At 44.7% G+C, this 23,016-nt stretch overlaps 2 protein-coding genes across 3 annotated transcripts in view; both read right to left on the minus strand.

The window, feature by feature from the left end:
• Window positions 1–1,504: 1,504 nt before the first annotated feature.
• On the minus strand, window positions 1,505–8,215 carry LOC108790705 (acyl-coenzyme A amino acid N-acyltransferase 1-like). The gene is made up of 3 exons (XM_018561017.1): window positions 7,707–8,215; window positions 3,646–3,848; window positions 1,505–2,110 (listed from the first exon to the last, which is right to left on the minus strand). The coding sequence occupies exons 1-3, from the start codon at window positions 8,167–8,169 to the stop codon at window positions 1,514–1,516; spliced, it is 1,263 nt and encodes a 420-aa protein (XP_018416519.1). The 5' UTR covers window positions 8,170–8,215; the 3' UTR covers window positions 1,505–1,513.
• LOC108790707 (tetraspanin-3-like) overlaps window positions 2,735–23,016 on the minus strand; it is a 31,854-nt gene continuing 11,572 nt past the window's right edge. Inside the window, exons 5-9 of one of the 2 annotated variants that reach the window (XM_018561020.1) lie at window positions 22,760–22,906; window positions 21,363–21,446; window positions 19,885–19,981; window positions 5,375–5,380; window positions 2,735–2,746 (exon numbers count right to left, since the gene is read on the minus strand). In XM_018561020.1, coding sequence (XP_018416522.1) covers window positions 19,913–19,981; window positions 21,363–21,446; window positions 22,760–22,906 — 300 coding nt within the window. In that variant the 3' untranslated portion in view covers window positions 2,735–2,746; window positions 5,375–5,380; window positions 19,885–19,912. Of the gene's footprint in view, window positions 2,747–5,374; window positions 5,381–19,863; window positions 19,982–21,362; window positions 21,447–22,759; window positions 22,907–23,016 lie in introns of those variants that run through there. The other variant, XM_018561019.1, reaches the window with a different exon arrangement.

A 23,016-nucleotide genomic window follows, 5' to 3' on the forward strand; every position in this document is an offset into this window, starting at 1 on the left:
GGCAGGTTAATAACACCTCCTAGACTCCAATTACGTAAATGCAATCAACACCTGGTTGTGACTAACCGATTATGTGGATTGGAGCAACATTCACCATATTTATCCCCAGATAATTTTTTGTACAATTCATTCTGAATTGAGAAAGCTGGTTCTCAAATCCACCTGCACTCCGTGCAGCGTATCTCCAACCAAAATCACAATAATGGTGCTTGCAGTGATACTCACGGATGGCGCCGTGCACATCTAACAGCAAATTAATAGGATTCACCAGCACACAAAAGATAAAGTCGGACAGATCGTCATACATGTTGCAATAATTAAAACCGACGTTTCGGGGGCCACGTAGGGACCCTTCATCAGGGCAACAATGTAACACCGTGTTACATTGTTGCCCTGATGAAGGGTCCCTACGTGGCTGCCCATACTTGGCTTTCCCAGTGGCTCCATTCAGCCAGATGTTGGAGATTACACAGGTCTCCCAAGTGACAGTGATGGCTGTTTGAGCAGACAGTTACCAAGTATTCTCAACAGTGATTAAGGGAAGTGGGTCACATGATCACCAATACTTACAAGTAATGGGTATTTTCTTCACTTCTGGCAGCCAAACAGAGCAGCAGAAGAATGAAGGAAGGGTAAGGTCAAACATTTTTAGCTTCTCTTTAACTTTTATTTATTTTTATAATTATTTTCTTATTTTTTTCATAATTTTTTACTTTTTATTCACCTTTTTATTTAATTATTATTTCTTAGTTTTTTTTATAATTTATTTTTTTTCACTTAACTTTATTGCTATCACACAGGAGCTAGCTAACAAGCCCCTGTGTGATAGCCTTTGGAGGTGACAGGTTCTCTTTATTGACCCTTGTCACCTCCAATACAGGGGCTCTAGCACAGCACTGTGCTGGAACTCCTGTGACAGCTGAGATGAGAAGAGCACAGCTCTCCCCTCTCACTGTATACACGGGGCGGCAGGGTTAGTTTTAACACTGCCGCTCTGCTCCCTGCATTGGCGGCCAGTGAGGAGAGACTTGGCGTAGGAGGTAACTTACCGCCCGGCACTTTATGTTCCGGGCGTCGGGGGATTCCACACTGCTGCCTCCCCTCTGCGCCCCGAGGCCTGGCCTCCTTGGCCTTGTGGGGAATCCGGGCCTGACCATTATATGAACTTACTGCACAGGATCACTTTAACAATTATTATTCTTTATTAAGTATGTAAAAGTCCTTTTATCTGCTAAGACCCATGGGTAAGATTTATTGAACAATCCTGGTAATGTCAACACATCTGAAAGAGAAAATGGCTCCAACAGTCGGGTTGCTCGAGCATCAACTGGACAAATAAGTAAATCATCAATGTGAAGGGTAAGATGAAATAATCAGAGGCCTGTGTTAAATCTTTATAGCGGTATGTGTACGTTCAATTCGCTACACTACTCACTGGCCAATATAAACACACACAGGATTGTCTTTCATTTCTTTAGTAGATTGGAATTTTTATTTTGTAATAAACAATTTTTCATAATTTATTCCGCCGTGAGCATGGTATATTTTTACGCAGAAAATCCTGTATTACCTTCCAGCTGTGTTCCTGGGCTCTGCAATGTGGCAGAAGCTCCCCTCCCCAGGTCAGTGGAAGTGGGAAGAATGGAGATTGGGACACAGGGCAAAAGGGGGAACCGGGGGGCTCAAGAAGGTGGCCAACTTTGGGGTAACTCTTTAAATACACATCCTTCTTCCTGTATTTGCGTGCTCTGGCTAACGCTTGCTTGGCAAAAAATAGGCTGTCATAATTCTGGTCATCTTCACCCACCAAGAAGAGAATAGGACCCCGGGCCCTCTCCACTGGATATATGGAATCCTGGTGTTCAGGCTTTCTCGGATCGTCCATTGTGCGGGAGATGTTGAGGGTCCCCCTGTCTGTAAACAGCAGTCTCTCTGTTTGATAGGGAATTCCAGGAATAAAGAGGTCACCGTAGCTGAGAGTGTTGCCATTGACGGCATTGGTTCCATTGATACAGACAGTAGCAGCTACCTGGGGCAAATAGGTTGCCATTGCCAAGCCCATCTCTGCCCCTTTGCATATAGCGAGGACTCCAACTCCTTCTCCAGAAACCTACGGCAAAAACATAGGTACATAAAGAAATGGAAGACAATAAGTATATAACAGGCTCAGTTTAAGAAGTTGCAAGCGCCCTTAACTTGCAACACTGGAGTCTTGGGTTAAACCCTTTGCTACCAATATGTCTGTGAAGGTTCTCGATCATCCAGGTCATGGAACATTATAGATCAAGGCAACTGAACTTGCCATATTTTACCTGATGATGTTTCGCTGGTCATCCAACCAGCTTTCTCAATTCTGAATCGAGAAAGCTAAAATCGGGTGACCAGCAAAACGTCTTCAAGAAAAATACAGCAACTCCAGTTGCCTTGATCTATTTTTTTACAGACCTTTGCCACCAACTTCCGGCAGCCCTTAACACAAGGAGTTGGAGGTGGGTTTCCCAATCACGTGATCCCCGATCCTTACTAATAATGGGGAATTAATCGAGGATATTGTAATTGGGGAGACACTGGGTAGTAGTGATCACAATGTGATTACTTTCAATATTAAATACAGGAAAGGAAAGAGGGCGGGACGGACAAGAACCCTTAATTTCAGAAGGGCAAACTTCGATAAGTTGCGCAAACTAGTGGGGGAAATAAAATGGGATAACTCATTTCACAACCTAAACTCAGACCAAATGTGGGACTGCTTCAGGAACACATTACATATTGCCATTTCAAAGTGTATACCATTGGGTAACAAAAACAAAAGATCAAAGACTAAACCGATATGGCTAAATAAAACTGTAAAACTACATGTTAAGGCAAAGAGAATGGCATTTATAAAATATAAGATGGAAGAGGCGGCATTGGCATTCCTTAAATACAAGGAGTGTAACAAAAAATGCAAACTAGTAATCCGGGAAGCTAAAATAGAATGCAAAAAGCATATCGCCGCAGATAGTAAAAATGGCCCAATAAAGGATGAAAACGGGAAGTTACTCACAAGTGACAAGGAGAGGGCCGAGGCGCTGAACAATTTTTTCTCTTCAGTATACACTCAGGAGGGAAACGGGTTCGACGTACGTGAAAGGACCATAATATCCAGGGATACAAGTATCCCTAAGGATGATATGATGCGTGGACCTATATGGATTGGACTTGATGGACGTATGTCTTTATTCAACCCCAAATACTATGCAACTATGTAACTGTGATTCGCTGTTATAAGTGGTCACATGGTTGGGAGGCCATCCCACGGCTCCCAAATCATAAACGGTAGCCAGGAGCTGTTGGTGACAGCTCAGTCATTGTGCTGGAAGCACACAAGTGAGCACGCTGTCAGCAAACGAGCAGCAAACAAGCTGATGCATAAATGCAAACAGCCGGCGTTAAGGCTCAACCACCGGCCACACATGCACATTATGGGGGGGAGGGGATTATCCTTTAATGTCACTTTAAGCCCCTCCCCGATCCTTACCAGTTCAGCCAGCCACACCCCGTTTTAATTCAATCCACTTCCATTTTTTAAGCTCCTCCCCTTCATAAAATGCAAATGCAGAGACAGTAAGGAATCATGCAAGTGTCCTCATCCCTAAAACTTACTTTCGGGTGGTTACACAGAAACTGTGCCGCCTCTTCGAAGTATTTTAGATCCATGGCCCCCAGAAAGCTTGGCAGGTCTTCATAAGCAAAATAGGCCAAAGCAAGAGAAGCAAAGCCGCGGCTGGCCAGGAGGCCACTTCTGAACTCCAGGACACCTCCGACACCACCGAACATGTCAATGACTCCGGGGAAAGGACCTTCTCCTGCAAAATAAGGGGACATGTCTCAATACATCTGTTTTCTAAATAATTCCAAGAACATGAGGTTTATTCTACTTATTTTTTACTTTCTCTGGCTCCTCCCTCCGTCCTTTTCAATACTCATAAAATTTTTAAATAGATCCTTTCTATTTTCATATCTTATCTTAGACCCAGTGATGCAATTTTACTTCTACATGCAATGTAGGCAGTTCATGGTTGGTGGGAAGGGCCAAGCTATACATAGCTTCCTGAAACATCACAGCACCCTGCCTCAGTACCTCTTTCAAGAGCCCTCAGTCCTGATGCAAGCAGTGGGCTGGCTCTTGGGAGGAATTATGCAAATATCAGAATGACTTTATGTTCTGGGGTCAGTCTGGATGAGTGGGCATTCTTAAGCAAGTTGCATTTGCATGCAGACCACCGTGGGTAATGCCCACAGGTACTTCTGACCCTCCATAATTGAAAGACCTAAAATCTAATGAATGAAAGGGAAAATGAAGGGGGGGTGGCAGGGATAGTAAGACTGGGGAGAAAAGTCCTGGATGATGCTGGATGACTCTCTCTGACTCACTGCAGCTTGTAATGCACATTACAAATGCTTTTCCCTGCATGTGAAGTACTACATGTCTGAGCATGCTAAAAATACATTTAAAAAGGGCAATGATGTCACTGGTGGAAAATAAGCCCCCCTTACTATAAGGATACCATTAGTCCCCGTTTCCTTTTTCAAATGACACAGGAGTCATATAGGGGTAGGTGGATGGAACTACAAGGTGCAATGGGGGACCAGGCATCACATACCCCAAGATGTGTGTGGTGTCTAGCTCCCCAACAGGGCAAAGGTCCCTGGCCAACGCAGCAGGTCAGCAATCATTCTTTTTAGTAGCCAATTTTCTTTTAATAATGACAAAGTTGGTTTCATTATTGATCACTATGCCTTGCAATACCAGGGATGGTGGTAAGCAGTTGCAAAGCTCCCCCATGTGGCCACTTCTGAGCACTGCAGAGAAGTGGGATCCTATTTTTCTCTGGACACTCACATTCATACTGTTACTGTGACACATCAATGAAATGCACACACAGATTTCAGACGCAGCAAACCCAGATGCAGGAAACCCATTTTTTGGGCACAAAATAGATTAAAAAAAAAAAAATTACACAGGAATTTGTAGTGACCAGTAGAAAAAACAAAACTATTGTGTGCAAGTATGTAGCATATCATAGTGTAAGAGTTCTAAATATGATTCACAAAAAACGTTCCCCCAAAAATTGGAAATCCCTTCTAAGAAGATTGGTTCAAAACAAGTAAATCAAAATTATTAATACAATATTTAATAGTAGAAAAAGACATATACAATAAACTCATGCACCAGAGACATTTAAAAACACTTAAAACATTCCACTGGATATATCCTGCATAAATATAACAATGGTTGCCTGCAAACCACCTGTGTGGTAAAGGGGCATCTATGCAGGTTTCTGGATGATTAAAGTACTTTTCAAGAGAAACAATGTATCTGAGAATGTACTCACATATGTTGCAGTTCAAAGAGCTCGAGGGAAAATGAACCTGCTAGAGTCCTGTGTGTAAAGATGGAAGAAAGACTTCGGGAGAGGTGTCCATTATAAGACGATATTACTGTCAAAGAATGTAGCTCCTCAGTAAAAGCAGGAGCTGTGGATGCACCTCTCCCAGCACTTTCCAAAGGCACAAGATACTCCGTGGGTTTCAGTGAATGAAATGGAAGCTTCTTCAAAGATTTGTAATCTTTTGTGTGCGGCCGCACTGTGCAGAAAGAGAGAAGGACTACTTGACACTCCACGGTAAGATGCGCCTGGCAAGATTGGAGCCGGGAATTAACCGTAAGGCGCGGGAAGCCACCCGCTAACTTTCAGAGCAAATAAATGATTTTAGTAGCCATCCAATCGAAACCTTATCACAGTCAGTTGTGCTCCGTCACCTCTATTTCACAAGCCGGCAGGTAGTAGGCAGGATGTTCGTTCCTAACTGGACTTGTATAGGGGATGAGCAAACAAATGTGAGTATCTCATATGTCCAGAGAATCCAGGGAAGCTTTCCACACGTAACCCTTCATTCTAAATATGAATTGCTTAAAGCCCAACTCCGAGATCATTTTCTTTTTTTTTAAACTTGTGCCCTAGCTTGATTACAAATAAAAAAAGCAGCTCTAGGTGCAATCCTAACCTCCGCTCTGCGGCTGTCCCCCACAGTTATTCTTTTTCACCACAATATGGCCAATATGGTCTTGCTTGTTTGACCCTCCCCAGTGTTTAACCCTCTCCATTAACAGTGTGATGATGAATAGATCATTATTGATTGTACAGTCTCACTGAGGGTCAGTCTCTGCATCATTGAGGACCACCCAGCATTGGAGAAGAGGCAAATAGGAAGAAGACCCCTCTAGTCATGTGACCGGCCTGAAGACATCTAGAAAAGGGAAGTATTAAAAAACAATGCATGCCTTCAAGGTAAGATTGGGGAAGGTGGCAGGCAGATGCCAGAGTTGGGCTTTTTGAGGTCTTGCTATGCCTACACTGCTATGTCTACATTATGCAATAGTGATAGTCCTGCTTCACTGCCAGTCTGCATCAAAAGATCAATGCTAGATCCCTATAATTTGCTTTGAAAAAATGATTTAGCTCTGTTTTGGGTAAATCTAATCTGCAAGAAAAAATACCTGACATGTCACAAGATACAGTAATGGCATCACCTTCCCCAAAAATGTACTTCAACAGTCTTTTTTCTGCCACTATGTAACTGTTAAGACAGCGCTATAGGTGTTTATGTAAACCAAATACTGAATAGCTTTATGCTTTAAATGTTATTTATTAAACACTGAATAGGTCTCTTTGAAGACCCTTCAGTGGTTTAAACACATTTTCTCACACTGTGTTAAAGGAGAACTATGGGGTCAGGGCTTTTCCCCATAGTTCTCCTTAGGGTAACGGGAGGACACAAACTAGTGCCCTCACGTCACCCTAGGCTCAGTATACCTATAGCTGTAGCTCGTGGTATACTGAGACGCCGCAGTATACTGCAAGCTGCTGCTCGCAGTATACTGAGACGCCGCAGCTGAAGCAGATCCCGACAATTGTGCCGGGATCCGCCCAGCTGCATGAGTGACAGCTGGCTCTGCCTATCTAGGAGGCAGAGCCAGCTGTACCCGCCCCCTCCCCCGTCCATTCCACCAGTCAGCGCTGGAGGATCGGAGCGGGGAGGGGGGAATCCAGCCCCTCCCCTGTCACGGCAGAGAGCCGTGACAGGATCGAGAGGGGAGCAAATGCCGTTATGTGTTCGCTCACCTCCCGATCAACTGAGCCGACCTGTGACAGTCTCATTGGTCACAGGTCGGCTAGAACTATGAGGTGAGTGAAAAGCACTCATCTCATAGTTCTCCTTTAACACTTACAAATCACATATATTTTTCTCATAGCAGCTTTAGGACCACCATCTAATTTATTAACAATTTTTGCAGTCTTCCAAGAGCGCAGATCTTTGTTACCACTATGTAACTGTACCTAGGCCTTAGAGGGGTGTCACGGGAGACTTTCTGGCAGCAATATGGGTTTTGCTATATGGTACAACACACGTATACACAGTTAAGAACATAAAGGCTACTTTAAAGGCACTGGAATTCACATAAATGTGCAATCTCTGGGCTAGCATCTCTGTACAAAAAGATGATGCCATGACAAAAATAGTGTTGGCCTTCTGGGGATAAAGGAAGATGAAGGAATTGGTACCGATCTGAAACAATCACTTGGTAAAATTCTACACTCTTAAATGTTTTTGTTCTGTTCTTAGAAAACAGCTGATAATAGACTTGGCAGTTTGCTCACCTGGTGGAAGGAAGAGAACACCTCGGATTCGTCCTTCTCTGATTTGCACTCTCTGGACATGAGGACTGGTGTACCACCTTTCTACAATTTTACTGATGATTGGAGGTTCTTTTGGTGATGAAGTGATTTCAATCTGATGGTAGAGCTCCAGGTGAACATAGAAAGGACTTCCCTTCACGTCACGTTTTAACAACCTTAAAAATGGAGTAACTGGCTTCAGAGTCCAGAAGAGTCCCATTGGATGAACGCCATGGAAGTCTCCACCAGTGGCCGGTGTATGTTCTAGATCCACCTTCCCATCATCGTCAGTTTTATAGAAGGCTCGGGATTGAAAAATTTGCCCCTTCTCATCTTTCAGCCATGCTCTCAGTGTAATCAGCTCCTGTGGTGGGAGACCCCAAGCTTGGATTTTCACTGACTCATCTGCAAGGGCCACCTCTGGTGAGACTGTGAGGCCAATCATGGCGGAAGTTCTCTAGAAGAATAAAACCAAAACTTTAATAAGAGGTGGGCCTTGTTAGTGAGGAAGGCTCTGGGTTACCAAATACAGTATGATGGCTTGTGTTCCCCATTGTATATATTTATTGTTGACACATCTTGCATCAAAGTAATTATTCCGGATGCATGACAGTCTACTCGGCCTTAATGTAACACTAAACTCAGGGGTTATATTTAAAAAAAATACATCCAAGCACATTAATTATTAACCAAAATGTCTCTTATTTGTGTATCACTCGGCTGTAGATCCTCCAATCATCTTTGAATTGGTGCCGACACTGTCCTTCCTTCTGGAGGGGGGCTACTTTTGTTCCCCATGGTGCCTGTGTGTGTTGTAAACTACTCATCGTTCCGAACTCGCTCCTGTGATGGACTACAATCTCATGTTTAGTTTACTCATTTGAATTGAAGTTATAGTCCATGATGGCAGTGAGCTTGGAGCGGTGACTTCTACTGGGTCGTGGGCAGGCCCTCACTGTCCTTATGAACAATGCAGGGCTATTGGTCCTGTATTGTACTCAATGACATCAGTGTGCAACTGCCATTATAGCATCATAGGGAAATGGCTTCAGGGACCGATCACACAGATAGAAGGAACCTGCTGGAGCAAGGTAAGTAATACACAGTACTGAAAAAACCAGGGATGCACCGATATATCGGTTGCCGAAACATATCGGCCGAAAATGGCACTTTTGGCATAATGCCGAAAGAGCCATGTTTCGGCCGATACATCGGCGCATCCCTGGTTTCTTTTCGCTGGCCGCTGGAACAGCGGCCAGCGGGGAGAAAAGAAAGTGACAGCCGGCCGAGTGCTGCGGTGGAGAGCGCTGTGAGCGGCCGGCGTCTCTCCTCCCACACCGCTCAGCCGCCTATCACAGTCCGGCAGAGCGGTGTGTGGGCGGAGACAGCGCTGTCACAGGAGGCTGAGCTCTCCTCCCTACACCGCTCGCTCAGCCTCCTGTGACATCGTGTCAGAGAGAAAAGCAAGGTACACACACTCAGGGATCAGTGATCGCTGAGTGTTTGTAGATAATTGAGAATATGGTATGTTAACTATATCCTCAATTATGAATGAATGGGAGTGATCTACATCACCCCCATTCATTCATAATTGTAGTTATAGTAAACAATGTTCTCATGTTATCAATGAATGGGAACACTCATAGAGGATTTCGGTGCACCTCTAGAAAAAAAACAATACCGGCGCCTCTGGTTGCAAGATGGGCTGGTTGTGACGTTGGCTTAAACACTCAAAAGGCAGCTCTCACTGGTCAAAAAGACCATCAATCTAGGAAACAAGGGACAAGACAGAGCGCCTCCATAGTGTAAAAGTGTAATTTATTTGTGCAACACGCAAGTATAAATGTACTTACAGGAAAGTCGGTGGTTAAAAGCATACAAATGGTGATGAAGTATAAAATCTCTAGCAGCGGAAGTCTGAAGGAGTACAGCACATCAGCGTCCTCTGCCCCCTTGAGTTCTAAAGGTTCTAAAGGAGGTTCTGATGAAGGGGGCGTGCCCCTGAAACGCGTAGACCTTTAGAACTCAAGGGGGCAGAGGACGCTGATGTGCTGTACTCCTTCAGACTTCCGCTGCTAGAGATTTTATACTTCATCACCATTTGTATGCTTTTAACCACCGACTTTCCTGTAAGTACATTTTTACTTGCGTGTTGCACAAATAAATTACACTTTTACACTATGGAGGCGCTCTGTCGTGTCCCTTGAATACACAGTACTGTATTACTCTACACCTAGACTCAACGTGAAATTCTTGGAATTCAGCTTTAAATGTTGCCATGTGTCAGTAATTTGCCCACCCGCCCTCACCCTTGGATTGGCAGGAAGGTATTTGAGCAGTGTTTTATTACAGGATAACCAGCTATGATTAAGGCCGTTTAGGCTGAAACACGTTAGCAGCGGTTACTTTGTAGATGTTCTGCAAGATGTATCAACAATAAAGTATTATCGGAGGAGACACTATGTGTATGTATCAGTATCAGCCTAATAATCATGGTAACAAAGAAAGGGATTAGCACTATGCATAGCAGAAGTGAAGTGTGGGACTAGATGGTAGGTGGAGCGGTCAGGGCAGCAGAAATCACTTGTAAAATGTGTGCTGCCGTCCGTCCTCCCCCCGCCCCCCCACCTACCTCTCTCTGCTGGCTCTGTCTTCGGGACTCCGTCCTCCCCCTGGCCGCCGAGTCTGTCTCCTGTCCCTGCCGCCGATATACCCAGTGAGAGGGGAGGGCTGTGCTCTTCCCATGTCAGCTGTGACAGGAGTTCTAGCACAGTGCTGTGCTAGAACTCCTGTTTTGGAGGTGACAGGGTCAATAAAGAGAAACTGTCACCTCCAATTGCTATCATACAGGGGATTGTTTTCTCCTGTGTGATAGCAATAAAGTTAAGTGAAAAAAATTGATAAACAAAAATAATAAGAAATAATAATTAAATAGGGAGGTTCGGTTGGCGGGGAGGGGGCGCATTGTGGAACCTGGCCCTGGGGGCGGCAGGGAGAGCAAATCCGGCCCTGTTTGCAGGACCCCGGGGATTTCATTCAAATCTCAGGATAGTCCCCCGGAAACTGGGACTGTTGGGAGGTATGGACTCAGCTGACAATAACTGGCACTTTTATATAAGTATAATAAGCTTCTAGACAAGCGGGCACATGGGTCTCTTACCAGGTCACCGGAGTTGAGAGGGGGGCCACACTGTCCTCTGGGCTGTCAGATTTTCTTCCAGATTAGACCAGATGAATCAGATCAATAATATTTACTATAACTGGGAGTGATTTATGAAAGGATTACATCAAGTTCATTTTGCAACGTCGTGAATAAGGAGAAGCTATGCTGAAAAAATCATGTTTCATTTCTGCGCAGACAATTTTTGCTTAGTCTACCCTTATTTACTAAGCCAAGTGAAAATACACTATGCAAAGTGAACATGCTCTACTCTTCTAGTACATCATCACAGAGTGGCCGTCCTAGAAAATCCATTCAGCAAACTGGTCTGGGCAGGGTAGCCAAGACTGCACAGACATGTCCACTGGCTGTCTCCAGGGCCAGTGCAAGGATTTTTGCCTACACAGGCGAAGGTGCATTTTTGCGCCCTCAGATGGCTGCCTATGCAATGCACTTGTAGTCCATTAACGCTGCCTCCCATCCATATTACCACATGTCTGTACCTCGGTACGGGCATGGACGGGAGTAAGGATGCACCTATACCATATTTTCCAGACTGAGTACAAGTACCGATACTTTTCCTCAAGTACTCACCAATACCAATTACAGATACTTTTTTTTTTTTTTAAGTGTCATGGCATACCTGAACAAGGAGGAGTTAGGTAAGTATTGGAAGGAAGGGTGTTTTGTCGGTTGGGGTTTGAAAAGGGGGGAGGGAGGGACAGCTAGCATAGTGATAGGTGGGCTTAGCTTGGGGGGTGGAGTTAGGGGGCCATCTTACTGTACAGTGTGAGGTAGGGAACCATTTTAGGTGGGAGAGAAAAGAAATCAGTCCCACCCACCCTCCCTGTTAGTTTTTTGACATGTTGTTTTTGTTTTGGTTTGTTTTTTATGTTTTATAAAAGTTTAGTTTCCGCAAGTGTGGAACTTGGGGAGGAGGGATACAATTTTTCTAGTTAGGGTAACGGGTATTTCTGTTCTGGGTTTAAGGTGGAGTTTGTGTTTTGGGAAATATGTCTGATTTAATTTTCTTCTAGGTTGGTCCTCCATTGGGCGGGTCCCTGGCGGTGCCATATATCGACGACAAAGAAATGGCTCTCCGCAAAGTGGAAAGGGAAGTGCCAATGGTGGGGCTACTGGGCTCTATAGCTTGGTAGCCAGTAAGAACTTGAGGCCAGGATATGGGGGGCCAGTGGCTGGTACAGTAAACAATGGGTCATGGTACACTCCCCGTAAGCGGTGAGTGGTGTTTTTTGGCACTTGTCAGGGACCGAAGCATTTTGTTCTGGCTACATAATATGTTCTGCTATTTATGTTAAAATGTTTACATCGCTCTGGCCATTCAACTTTCCAATAAAATGTTATTACTTTACGTTTTTGTTGAAATTACTGTGTTCAGTATGTTATTTAGGTGGGAAGTGAGGGTTACTCGGCCTTGCAGTCAGTCAAGTTGGGAGACATGTTCCACAGAGGTTAGTAAATGACGTAACCCCGATCGACAAAATAAGACGGTGTGTGGCCAGCATTATAGAACGTCTATGTGTTCAGAGAATTTGGTTGGAGCAGCATCTGTGTAAACATGCCTAAAGTCATCTTCTTGGATTTGGGGGCACCCTGGCATCAGGGCCAGATTTTCTCTCTCTCTGCTGCCCCAAGGCCAGGTTCCTCAATGCGCCCCCCCTATCCACAAAACCTCCCCATGAAGAATAGCAAACCTGCAGGCTGCATACAAGTGATCTCGGTGACATCGCCGGCTTCCCCGCTGTACATTTAGCTCTGCTTGCCCAAAGCAGGGGTAAATGTAGAAAACACCCGCCCGGCACTGCATGTCCCAGGCATCGGGAGATAGGAATTCCACACCCCTGCTGCACCTCTACTCCCTGCTGCCCCAAGGCCGGGCCTTGGTTGGCCTTGTGGGAAATCCGGCCCTGCCTGGCAACCCAGGGGAGCTATACATGTGAATGGGAACTGTAACGTCAGTTCCCACAGATTCTGCAGTCTGCTTTAGTTAAAAGCATGCCATTGTGTGGTAAATACTGTGTGTGGTGGTGATACTTCACTAGACTATTGAGGGCATTGTGCCATTTATTCCAATGAATGCACCACAGGCCCCATTTGACCCCTATGTGTACTGGTCTACAAAAGAGCTAAACCAAGATCTGGATTCACATTGTTCCTTGTGCAGAGAGCATGGTAATGGACACGTGTAGGTTTGAATGCTCCCATATAGTTTCCCTTTCCCTTTAACATTAAATAGCATGACAAAGATGTGAACTTGCAATGCAAGTCTACTGCAATTTCTTCATGCAGCAAAATGCAAGGGATTTGCTACATTAAAATGGACACGTATGAACAGAAAAACGCAAAAGTTCCTGGAATTAATTTACTGATGAACACATCAAATACAAAATCTACCACTAACCTGGTCTTTGTGTACGGAGGTTCAGAAATAAGAGCTGCTGGAATCTGCAGGGAGAAGCATATTGTAGAATGAGGAGTACAGCCAAGGATCTTTAACCTGCAGGGTAGAGGGCAATGCATGCCGCGTGCTTCAAGCCCAGGCCGGTGCAAAGGGCCAACCACTGCACAGTTATGAGAGAACAGTCTAAATCTGAGCTCTATGAACATAGTAAAACCTGCATTTAGATGCAGTTTTGCATTCCTTTAAAGGGTATGTAAAGACAAAACTTTTTTCTATTTTTGCAGGGAGTGTGGAAGGCATTGAGCACCTGTTGTCCCTGCTGGCAGAATTCATCTTCATTATAAGGCCTCATTCACACTAGAAAAGACCGGCACGTACAGCTCCGTGCACGGCCGTATAGGGCAGCTCCCAGAAGGGACAGGTGCTACGTGCGATTAGTACGCAGCCCCTGTCCTTCTCTATGGGAGTACGCGGCCATATGCTGCCCTAAGCTCACCCGCCCTGCACGTCTGTGCGGGTGTCCGTACTCGTACACTGACATGATGGATCCTGTCTTATTCGAAGCTGGGACACCCTCACGGACCTACACTTGAGGTGAGCGTAGGGCGGCGTACTGCCATAGAGAAGGACAGGGGCTGCGTGCTAATCACACACAGCACCTGTCCTTCCCGGGAGCTGCCCGATACGGCCGTGTGCGCAGCATGGAGCTGTACGTGACGGCCTTTTCTTGTGTGAATGAGGCCTTAGTGACTAGTGATGAGGCGAACCTGTCTGTGTTCAATCCATGGGAGGTTCGGTGAACTTTTCAAAAAGTCTGCAAATTGTGAACTTTAATGCGATCCTCATTGAGGTCAATGGGAGGTGAATCTTGAAAATCTATTTGGGGGGGGAGTAAGCCACAACATGCCCTCAACATAGGTAGGGTAGCTTGCCAGGGTAGGGGGTGGCAAAGCCTGCTTACTCCCCACCTCTTCCCAGCAAGGTGACAAGAAGGATAAGGGCCTCTTCCCCACGCCCTTGGCACGCGATGGATGTGGGGGTCTCGCACTAGAACTTAGCATTTTAGTGCGCGGGCCCGTATGTACAAGTCCTTAGAAAGGTTACTATTGTATGGTTTAGTGGTTATTGTGGACGGGTCCCTTATACTACTACATGCTGTATTAAATGTATTTTTTGGCATTTCAATACAAAAACAAAGCCCCAAGAGGAGGGGCGAAACGCGTAGACGCCGCTTTCAGAGATTAGGTGGATGACCCAGAGACTGCTGGCTGTACAGCCCTAATATTCTGGATCAAAAGTAACGAGGGGATTAAGTCAAATACAATAGTGCCTGCCTGGATCACCAAACATCTGGATGCCACATCAACAAAGGGGAAATCAAAAGGACACCGTGATTTAAAAACCATAAACAGCTCCACGCGGAGGAAACCCGTGAACGAGTAATCGAAGGACTGACTGAGAGGTCATGTGAGTAGATCTGCTGTTCGGCTCTAAAATCCGATCAAAAAGCTTAAAGTAAATCACTGTCACATATGAATGATCCCCCGGTGTAAAAGGTTTTGAGAACTGGAGTATCAGTGATCAGGAAAAACAAAAGCACACTAGAGTATGCACTAATCCCAGTAAATATTAAGCTATAATTACAACAAACTTCCCAGTTTAATTGAAAGTATCCCCAAATGAAAATGCGGAAAACTGCCAAAAAAAAACCCATCACAGATCAACTCACTGTCGACCTTAGACAATTCTGTGGCATGGTTTTCAAAGAAATTGCAACACACAGGACCAACAAGGAACAAAAGGGGTCAACTAAACTGAAGTTAGCTTAAGAATATATAGACATATCCAAATCATCGTTACTAAACAAGACCAAATAGATACATACTAGTATCAAAAATCTAAATAATCCATAGACTTTAGAAATATAGGAGATACATGTACGGCCAATCAAGGGTACATTTATCCACCTCACAACCGATCAAAGTCAGTCTGACTAGACATCGTTTTTTAACCAATTGACAGTAAACTGTCAGCCGCGTGTCCAGCAATGTTTTTTGTATGTCTTTGATTAGAAATAAATAGAATTCTTTTTTCTTTAAAACTTTGATATTGTGGTTTGTCCCAGCCGATGTTTAACCCTTGAGCTGCCTTCATCTGCAAGACAGTTTGCACACTCTTTGTTTTACTCTTGTTTGGTAATATTACCCTGGGATTGGAATTTACTTGTGGAAACCTCATTTTTAGTTACAGCACCCAAAGAAATGTTTCTAATACGGCTTTAATACGTTGTTAAAGGAGAACTCATAGTTCTAGACGACCTGTGACAATGAGACTGTCACAGGTCGGCTCAGTAGATCGGGAAGTGAGCGAACATATACCATCGCTCACTCACTTCTCGATCCTGTCACAGCTCTCCGCCGTGACAGGGGAGGGGCTTGATTTCCCCGATCCTCCAGCGCTGACTGGCGGAACGGACGGGGGAGGGGGCGGGTACAGCTGGCTCTGCTTCTAGATAGGCAGAGCCAGCTGTCACTCACACAGCTGGGCGGATCCAGACATAATTGTCAGGATCCGCTTCAGCTGCGGCCTCTCAGTATACCGTGAGCTGTAGCTCGCGGTATACTGAGCTTAGGGTGGTGGGAGGCTAGTTTGTGTCCTCCCATTACCCTCAGGAGAACTATGGGGAAAAGCCTTAACCCCATAGTTCTCCTTTAAGGGTGTGCAGTCTCCTCACTTGTTACTAGTCCTTTGTCGGCCCGTCTCCCAGAGTTCAGAAACTCTTTAAAGACAACAATGAATTTGTTCTTTCAAACGTTAACCAAGAACACAACGAAAGTGCCAAAAAAACAGGCAACACTTTTTTTAGTTTTGGAAGGAATGGAGAGATTAGAACCCATGTCGAGTTTGTATCGCTGTCTGTGTCACCCGATTCACCCCCTCTATTTATCCTGGTGACCGTTATTACTGAAAGTGAAGGAAAATTCCACGATCCGGCATTCACCCCCCCTTCCCCGAACACAACAACCTAGGGCCCAACAACACAACAACATAGGGCCCGCCCTGGTGAACATTCTCTGCCAGAGACGACATCACCTCGAAAATCTTATGGACAGCCCTGAACACAACATATGTGTTTTTGCTGTGTGAATGGAGTCTCTAGAGAGACAAAACCCACAGTGCCACAATTGTCACTCAGAGATGGGTTAACAATCAGCAGACTTAATGGCAACGCACCTTTCCCACCAGAACACGTGGTAGGCGTTATTGCATGGTACAGTGCTTTAACACGCCTTCAAAAACACTGACAGACATACACAACCACAGACACAATCTCACATACACACTCCCAAAAGATTGACCCAGTCTCCCTACATTACGAGAACTAGAGTGGATCTTCAGCCTGGGGTCCAGTGTGGGCTGCTGTAGGGCAAGGAAGCTGTAATCAATACACATATGAATGGAGCTCCCTCGCGGCCATACCCTCAGCCCACCCGATGTCAAGCTGACACTTGGCGCCGGGCAGCATATTATAAATGGCCAAACTAGAAAAAAATGGTACATGCATGAATCTATAACCGGCCTTTATAGCAGGGCGCACATTGGGAAGGCTTACAACAATTTGGTTTTCCTTCTATATAGTAAAAAAAAAAAAGGTTAATACCACCAAAGAAAGCTCTGTATATCTGAAAAAATTGTATAAATTGAATTTGGTTACAATAATGCAATACTGAATAAATGCTAGTCCAACTTTCACAGCAGTGAAAACTGAAAGACGGCTGCTGGGTAATGAATGGGGTTTAACACTCATACTGTAATGGTTAAAGAGCACCCCCCCCCCCCCCGAACACCCTAGTGCAGTGGTGGCGAACCTTGGCACTCCAGCTGTGCCAAAACTACATATCCCAACATGCATCTGCCTCTGGGAGTTATGTCTGTGGCTGTCAGAGCCTTGCAATGCCTCATGGGACTTGTAGTTCCAAAACAGCTGGAGTGCCAAGGTTCGCCATCACTGCCCTAGTGCATTCCGGTTTGTTTCGGCGTTCTATTCTGCTCCATATTTCTGTCCGTTGGTTTTAGAACGCTAGGCTACAGATAGCATGGGGCTGATCCAGCTGGAACAAGCCTTCTAATCAATAATAGCGATGCAGACCATTTAGACCCTTGGTTCTCAACTAGTGGGTTGCAACCCCATGTTCAATGGGTCGCCACATGCCTTCTACTGCACTAGATGAGAAGCTCCTCAGGCTCCCCCTAGCACAGTATTGTCCGTTCTCGCGCCGAGCAGCCATTTATAATATGCTAATATTACAAAAGACAAAAAAATTCCCCAGCCTCAGCCTGCCAGCCAGCCAGCCTGCAACCAAACAAGTAGCCCTGTCAACAGTATGCGTTAAAATCAGAGGTTTTAGTTGCAAACTTTTGGCCAAAAATATTCTACATATTTTTGGCCAAAAGTTTGTGCAACTAAAACCTCTGATTTTAACGCATACTGTTGACAGGGCTACTTGTTTTGGTTGCAGGCTGGCTGGCTGAGGAATTTTTGTGTTTTGTATTGTTGTAAGCCTTCCCAATGTGCACCCTGCTATAAAGGCCGGTTATAGATTCATGCATGTACCATTTTTTATAGTTTGACTATTTTGGGTTAGGGGGGGACGCACTGGAGTCCCAGCGTGCATTTTTGGTTGCTGGGCCTCCAGTGCGTCCCTGCACCTTATCAGGAGCAGTTGGCTACCTCCAGGTACACCTGCATGTAATTTATCAACTTCATTAATATGCTCACACTTGGAGACTCGGATACATAGAGTTAGGACCACACTTATTTAATAACCTTTTTTACTATATAGAAGGAAAACCAAATACAAAAAAAAAAAACTTGGGTTTCCCTTACTTTGTTATAGAACATATCAAATAATTTAAGATAGTATGAAGACCCATTTTTGGAACGTAGACACTCCAGATTTTTTTTTTTTTTTGGAGCACATATCTGGAAATAAACAAACCGGTATTTAGGGAGTAAAACAGAGCATGGTAATTGTGCCATAGATACAATAAATTTACAGGTCCTAGGACAGAGATAAAGGGGTTAATGAGCAGGTCACATACAATTGGGGAAAGACATGGAAGGGGTAATGTACATAGGCAAAGGGGTTAATATACTTTAACTCGCTATCACAAAGTGGATAACAAGCCCCTATGTGACAGTATCTGGAGGTCACAGGTTCTCTTTATTTAGACTTCAGGGGTCCATTAGACTCATGTCTCCCTTGCCTTCTAATACAGATGATCCAAGCACAGGATTGCGTTTGATCTGTTCACCCGACACTTCAGTTGCGTTTATGACAGTTTTGAAGCAGGGATCGCTGAGGGCAGTTCTTTCTGCTTCATTCATCACAGAGCAGATATAGCGCTCCATCCTCAGTCAAGGTCCAGGGCCCCCTAGAGGAGCGGGGGACCCCAAAAACCATGGTGTGGAGAGGGCTGGCTGTATTCCCTTACTGGCAGCCCTGCCTGACATCATTGGTTGCTAGGACACCAGCAGTCTTAGCAACCACTGACTGAAGGAGAGGGTACCTGCACTGGGGAATAGCTGGAAGTGGATGCACTGGCCCCGGAGGTCAGTGTATCCACTGTCAGCCAGCCATAACCGAGTGCAGGGCGGTGATCAAATCCGGACAGAACCATCACTCGATCTGTGTCCGGACCACTGTCCTCCATTTAGGAATGCCTGTCCTAGACCAAAATGATCACTTAATCCTTGCAGTGCAGGGGTAGCCCCACTGCAAAGATTAAGTTTTATTCTGGTCGTAGTTCTTTAATTAATGGGAGCTGCAGCTCCCAATATTACTCCATGGCCGAATGTGGTGAAATAGTCCTGTCCCCGGGCCCCCTGCTGAACTGATTGTTTCCTCTCTCCCTGGGCCCCATCAGTATAGTGCCCAGACCACACAATGCTGGCCTGCGCTGGGGCATATGTACTGTTGCGGCATGTGTACGCTACATACACCCGACCCCTGCAAAATGAATGTTAGATACACCTGACCCCTGCATGCAACATACCCTTGAACTATATACATTACACGACTTTACATCACACAAAACCTGAGACATTGTATTCAGTGGCATATTTTTATTCCAAAAAGTTTCAGAATTGCACAAACATATTTATTTACACAATAATGTTAAAAAAAAAACACACAACTCATAAGGAATATATAGTACACAAACTGGCTTATTGTAAGCATGGCAAAGCAATGTGCTGTAGCCCACATCAGCCAATCAGAATTCAATATACACTAATCGACTTCGAGAAGCCAATTTTTCTGCACTTATCACATGTACATGAGTGATCTCAGCCAGTTGGAATTAAATAAGCCTAAGCGAAGATTAGCAAACCCTCACCCCCCTCTATGATCTGCTGCACTGAATGGAGTATGGAAAGTTATATCACTACTTTACATCTTCAGCCCCGTCCGAGTTCATCAGAATGAGAAAGTCCAAAAGGAGAGGTTGTGGGGTAAACAATTGGAGGTCATATACACATGAGCAAAACTGGCAAGTGCGATGTTCTGAGAGTTCGTTCACATGCCGGATGTATGTTGCCTCCTTCTAGAGCGTCTCATATCCCCAAGAATTTCTCTTGCGATAGACCACGCACAGGCTTATCAAACAAATGAGCTGCAAAACAAAGCGAGCAGTTAGTTTACCAATGTTCTGGAATGGTAGTGATGTTATCACATTATGTGGAAAATCTGGAGGCAAAACTTATATTGGCATCCCCTACCCAATTTGCCATTCACCATTTTGTCGTCGTCCCCAACATAATTTAATCAGCCCCATGTGTATGCGAGATAGGGACCTTTGATTGCAAGCTCCTTGACGGCAGGGACTGATGTGAATGTGCAACCATGTGAAGCGATGCAGAGATTGTCGGCACTATATAATTACATGACATAAGGAGCCAGCGGCCCATTCAGACCAGGCACCAGCTAGAGCAAAAATGTAACTTCTGATTGGGCTGACCCTTTAAAAAACACATCCAAGTTAGAACTAGACATGTGCGATTCGTTTTGTTCCGAATCGAAATTCTGGTGAATATCGGCATATTCGGACGCATCTGAATTTTTTTGGGAATGTTAAATGATACAATAGGGGAAAAAAACATTTGGTTTACATTCCAATAGGGGACAGAGATGTCACAATGTAAAAGAAAAAAGGGTGGAACAAGTCCTGTGATGTCATTTTGTTAGTCGGGATTGGTTGTGGTGGCGGACATTTTTTCTTTCGCAGAGTTGGCGGCAATCATCCATCAAGATTGACATGGATCTACATCATTGGCTGATGCGATTGTCATGTAGATTACATTTGTTTTCTTTTAATAAGAGTTGTCAAAAACTGCTTTGTGTGTTTTTTTTAATAAAGGACTTGTTATACGGTGTGGTGTGTTTATTTACTATAATTGGTGAATGAGTAGGGGGTAACAACTACCCCCTATGGGTGCCTGTTATATGGGTGCCTGTTATAAAAGGGGAACCCAGAATTCAGATAAGCCTCCCAGCCCACAGACCCCCCCACAACCACCAGGCAAGGGTTGTGGGGGAGAGACCCTTGTCTTAATCAACATGGGGACAAGGTGCTTTGCCACCTTGTCCACGAAAAATTTGTTTTTCGTGAACACATTTTTTGCCTGCAGCCTTTTTTCTTTTAGGAACACATATTAAACTCTCAATTGTGAGAGTCACATCCAAGGCATATTCCGGGGAAGGGGGGGAGGGGGGAATTGTGGTGTTCCAAAACCCCGCCCCAAAAAAACCCAGTCTAATTTTCCCCTCGCCATTTTAATTTAGTTATCCACCTATCTGGCCAGTTAAGAAGTAAACAAGGTTGAGTGGTGTTCCACATCAAGCAGGGCTCCTGGAGTCTGATACATCAGCCAGACTGTGACAGAGTCCCCCTTAAACACGAATAAATAATGCCCAGTTTCGGCCTAGTTCTGGCATCCTGCATAAACAAAAAAACTTCTATTTTTAATACATTTGGCACTAGGAATTCCACCTACCTCAACGATCACAAAGCCAAGAATGATCAGCATGGACACGCCGAGGACTCTTTGTAGCAAGTCCTCTACTTCAGCCTCACAGCCCTGAAAAATATAACAAGAGTTATTATTGATCTGAACAATTGCTCAATATACGCTGTTTATTTAGCTGTACAGGTCAACCCAGAGGCTTGCTGCTTCAGAAGATCCTTCACTCAGCACTCCGTGTCATTAGGTAAAGGAAGGAGTGGAATCAGCATTGGTATTGTAGGTACAGTATATGTTTTAAAAGAAGCTTGCATATGTAATAGTGAATAATATTTTGGGGATGGACCTGCTGTAAAGTATTCCATAGATAAAAGCAAAATATAGCCTAAAACCATTGAACTTTTTCCTGCCCTGACTAGGACCCACAAACCAGTGGACTGAATATAGGGCCAGACAGACATACTGCTCGAGTTGCACAAAAGGGGGAAAAAAAAAAAAAAAGAAGTCCTGGCAGCCAACCTGTTTAACAAGGTGCAATCTCCAGGACTGAAGGTAAACATCTGATTCAGCTGCTAAATAATGCTGGGCACACAAATTTTCTACAGATTTGGTCAGAACACAATTTTACTGGCCCATATGCTCTACTGTATAAGGACTTCCAGGACAATCCACTCAAATTATTTGCAACCAGGTAGACCATCATACCACAGTTCCTAGTAAGGTTTTCTGTCAGTTTTAGCTTCAGCTGTGATCTGTTATATGTCCCCACCATACTGCGACCCAAGAAACATAAGAGGGCAGATTGGCTGGATCAGGAGAGGATGTCAGGTTTATGTGAGGTCCCAAACACCAGCCAATCGCAGTTTACTGCAGCCATTCCCAACCAGGATCCCATGGAATACTAGGGTTCCTCTAGAAATTGCTAGGGATTCCTTGAGCAGTGGCTGACTGACCTCCCATTTGATGGTGCCTGTATATTCCCAAATCCAACTTGGAAAAGCCAGCACCATGACACCAATGATCCTCTAAGCTGCCTGTAACAGTGATTTTCTGACCACCACTGTACGGAAGGCATTCACTGATCACCAATTTAAGATACATTCTTCCCACTGACCCCTGATATTAAGCACGGGTTCCTTGAGACATGAAAATGTCTTCAAAGTATCCTCTGGGATAAAAATGTTGAGAAAGGCTGATATAGTGGGTCAAATGGGTTTAAAAGTTGGCACCAAAAACTATTCCCTACATAAGCAGAGCTAGCAGCCCCGATACCCATTCCCTCTACATAACCAGAGCTGGCAGCATCTCATCTCCTCTATTCAAGAAATGAAACCTAACTGGAAAGACTGAACGTAGTCAGATCCCAAGCCTCCACCCTGCCATGGGCATGCCAAGTCCCCACCCTTCCATAAAGCCAGTGATCATCTTACCTTCGTGTAGATCTGGTCAAGCTCCTTCAGGTCTCCAGTACAATGAGTGGCATTTTTCATACAGCAGCTTTTGGGCACTGTGTGATTAGTTTTAAACCAGGTTGTGTTCTGCCAGCTGGTGTAGTTCTTTATTCCGCAGCAATGCAACTGTTTGAGAGGAGAAAACAAAGTCAGGATCTTACAAGTGCATTCCCATTTCTTACACAAGTACAACACTGCCGGACAGCCCTATAGAAATGCTATTATCTCACCCAAGG

This window comes from Nanorana parkeri, unplaced genomic scaffold (genome assembly GCF_000935625.1).
Source record: "Nanorana parkeri isolate BGI_ZX_2015 unplaced genomic scaffold, ASM93562v1 scaffold492, whole genome shotgun sequence".
NCBI classification, from domain to species: Eukaryota; Metazoa; Chordata; class Amphibia; order Anura; family Dicroglossidae; genus Nanorana; species Nanorana parkeri.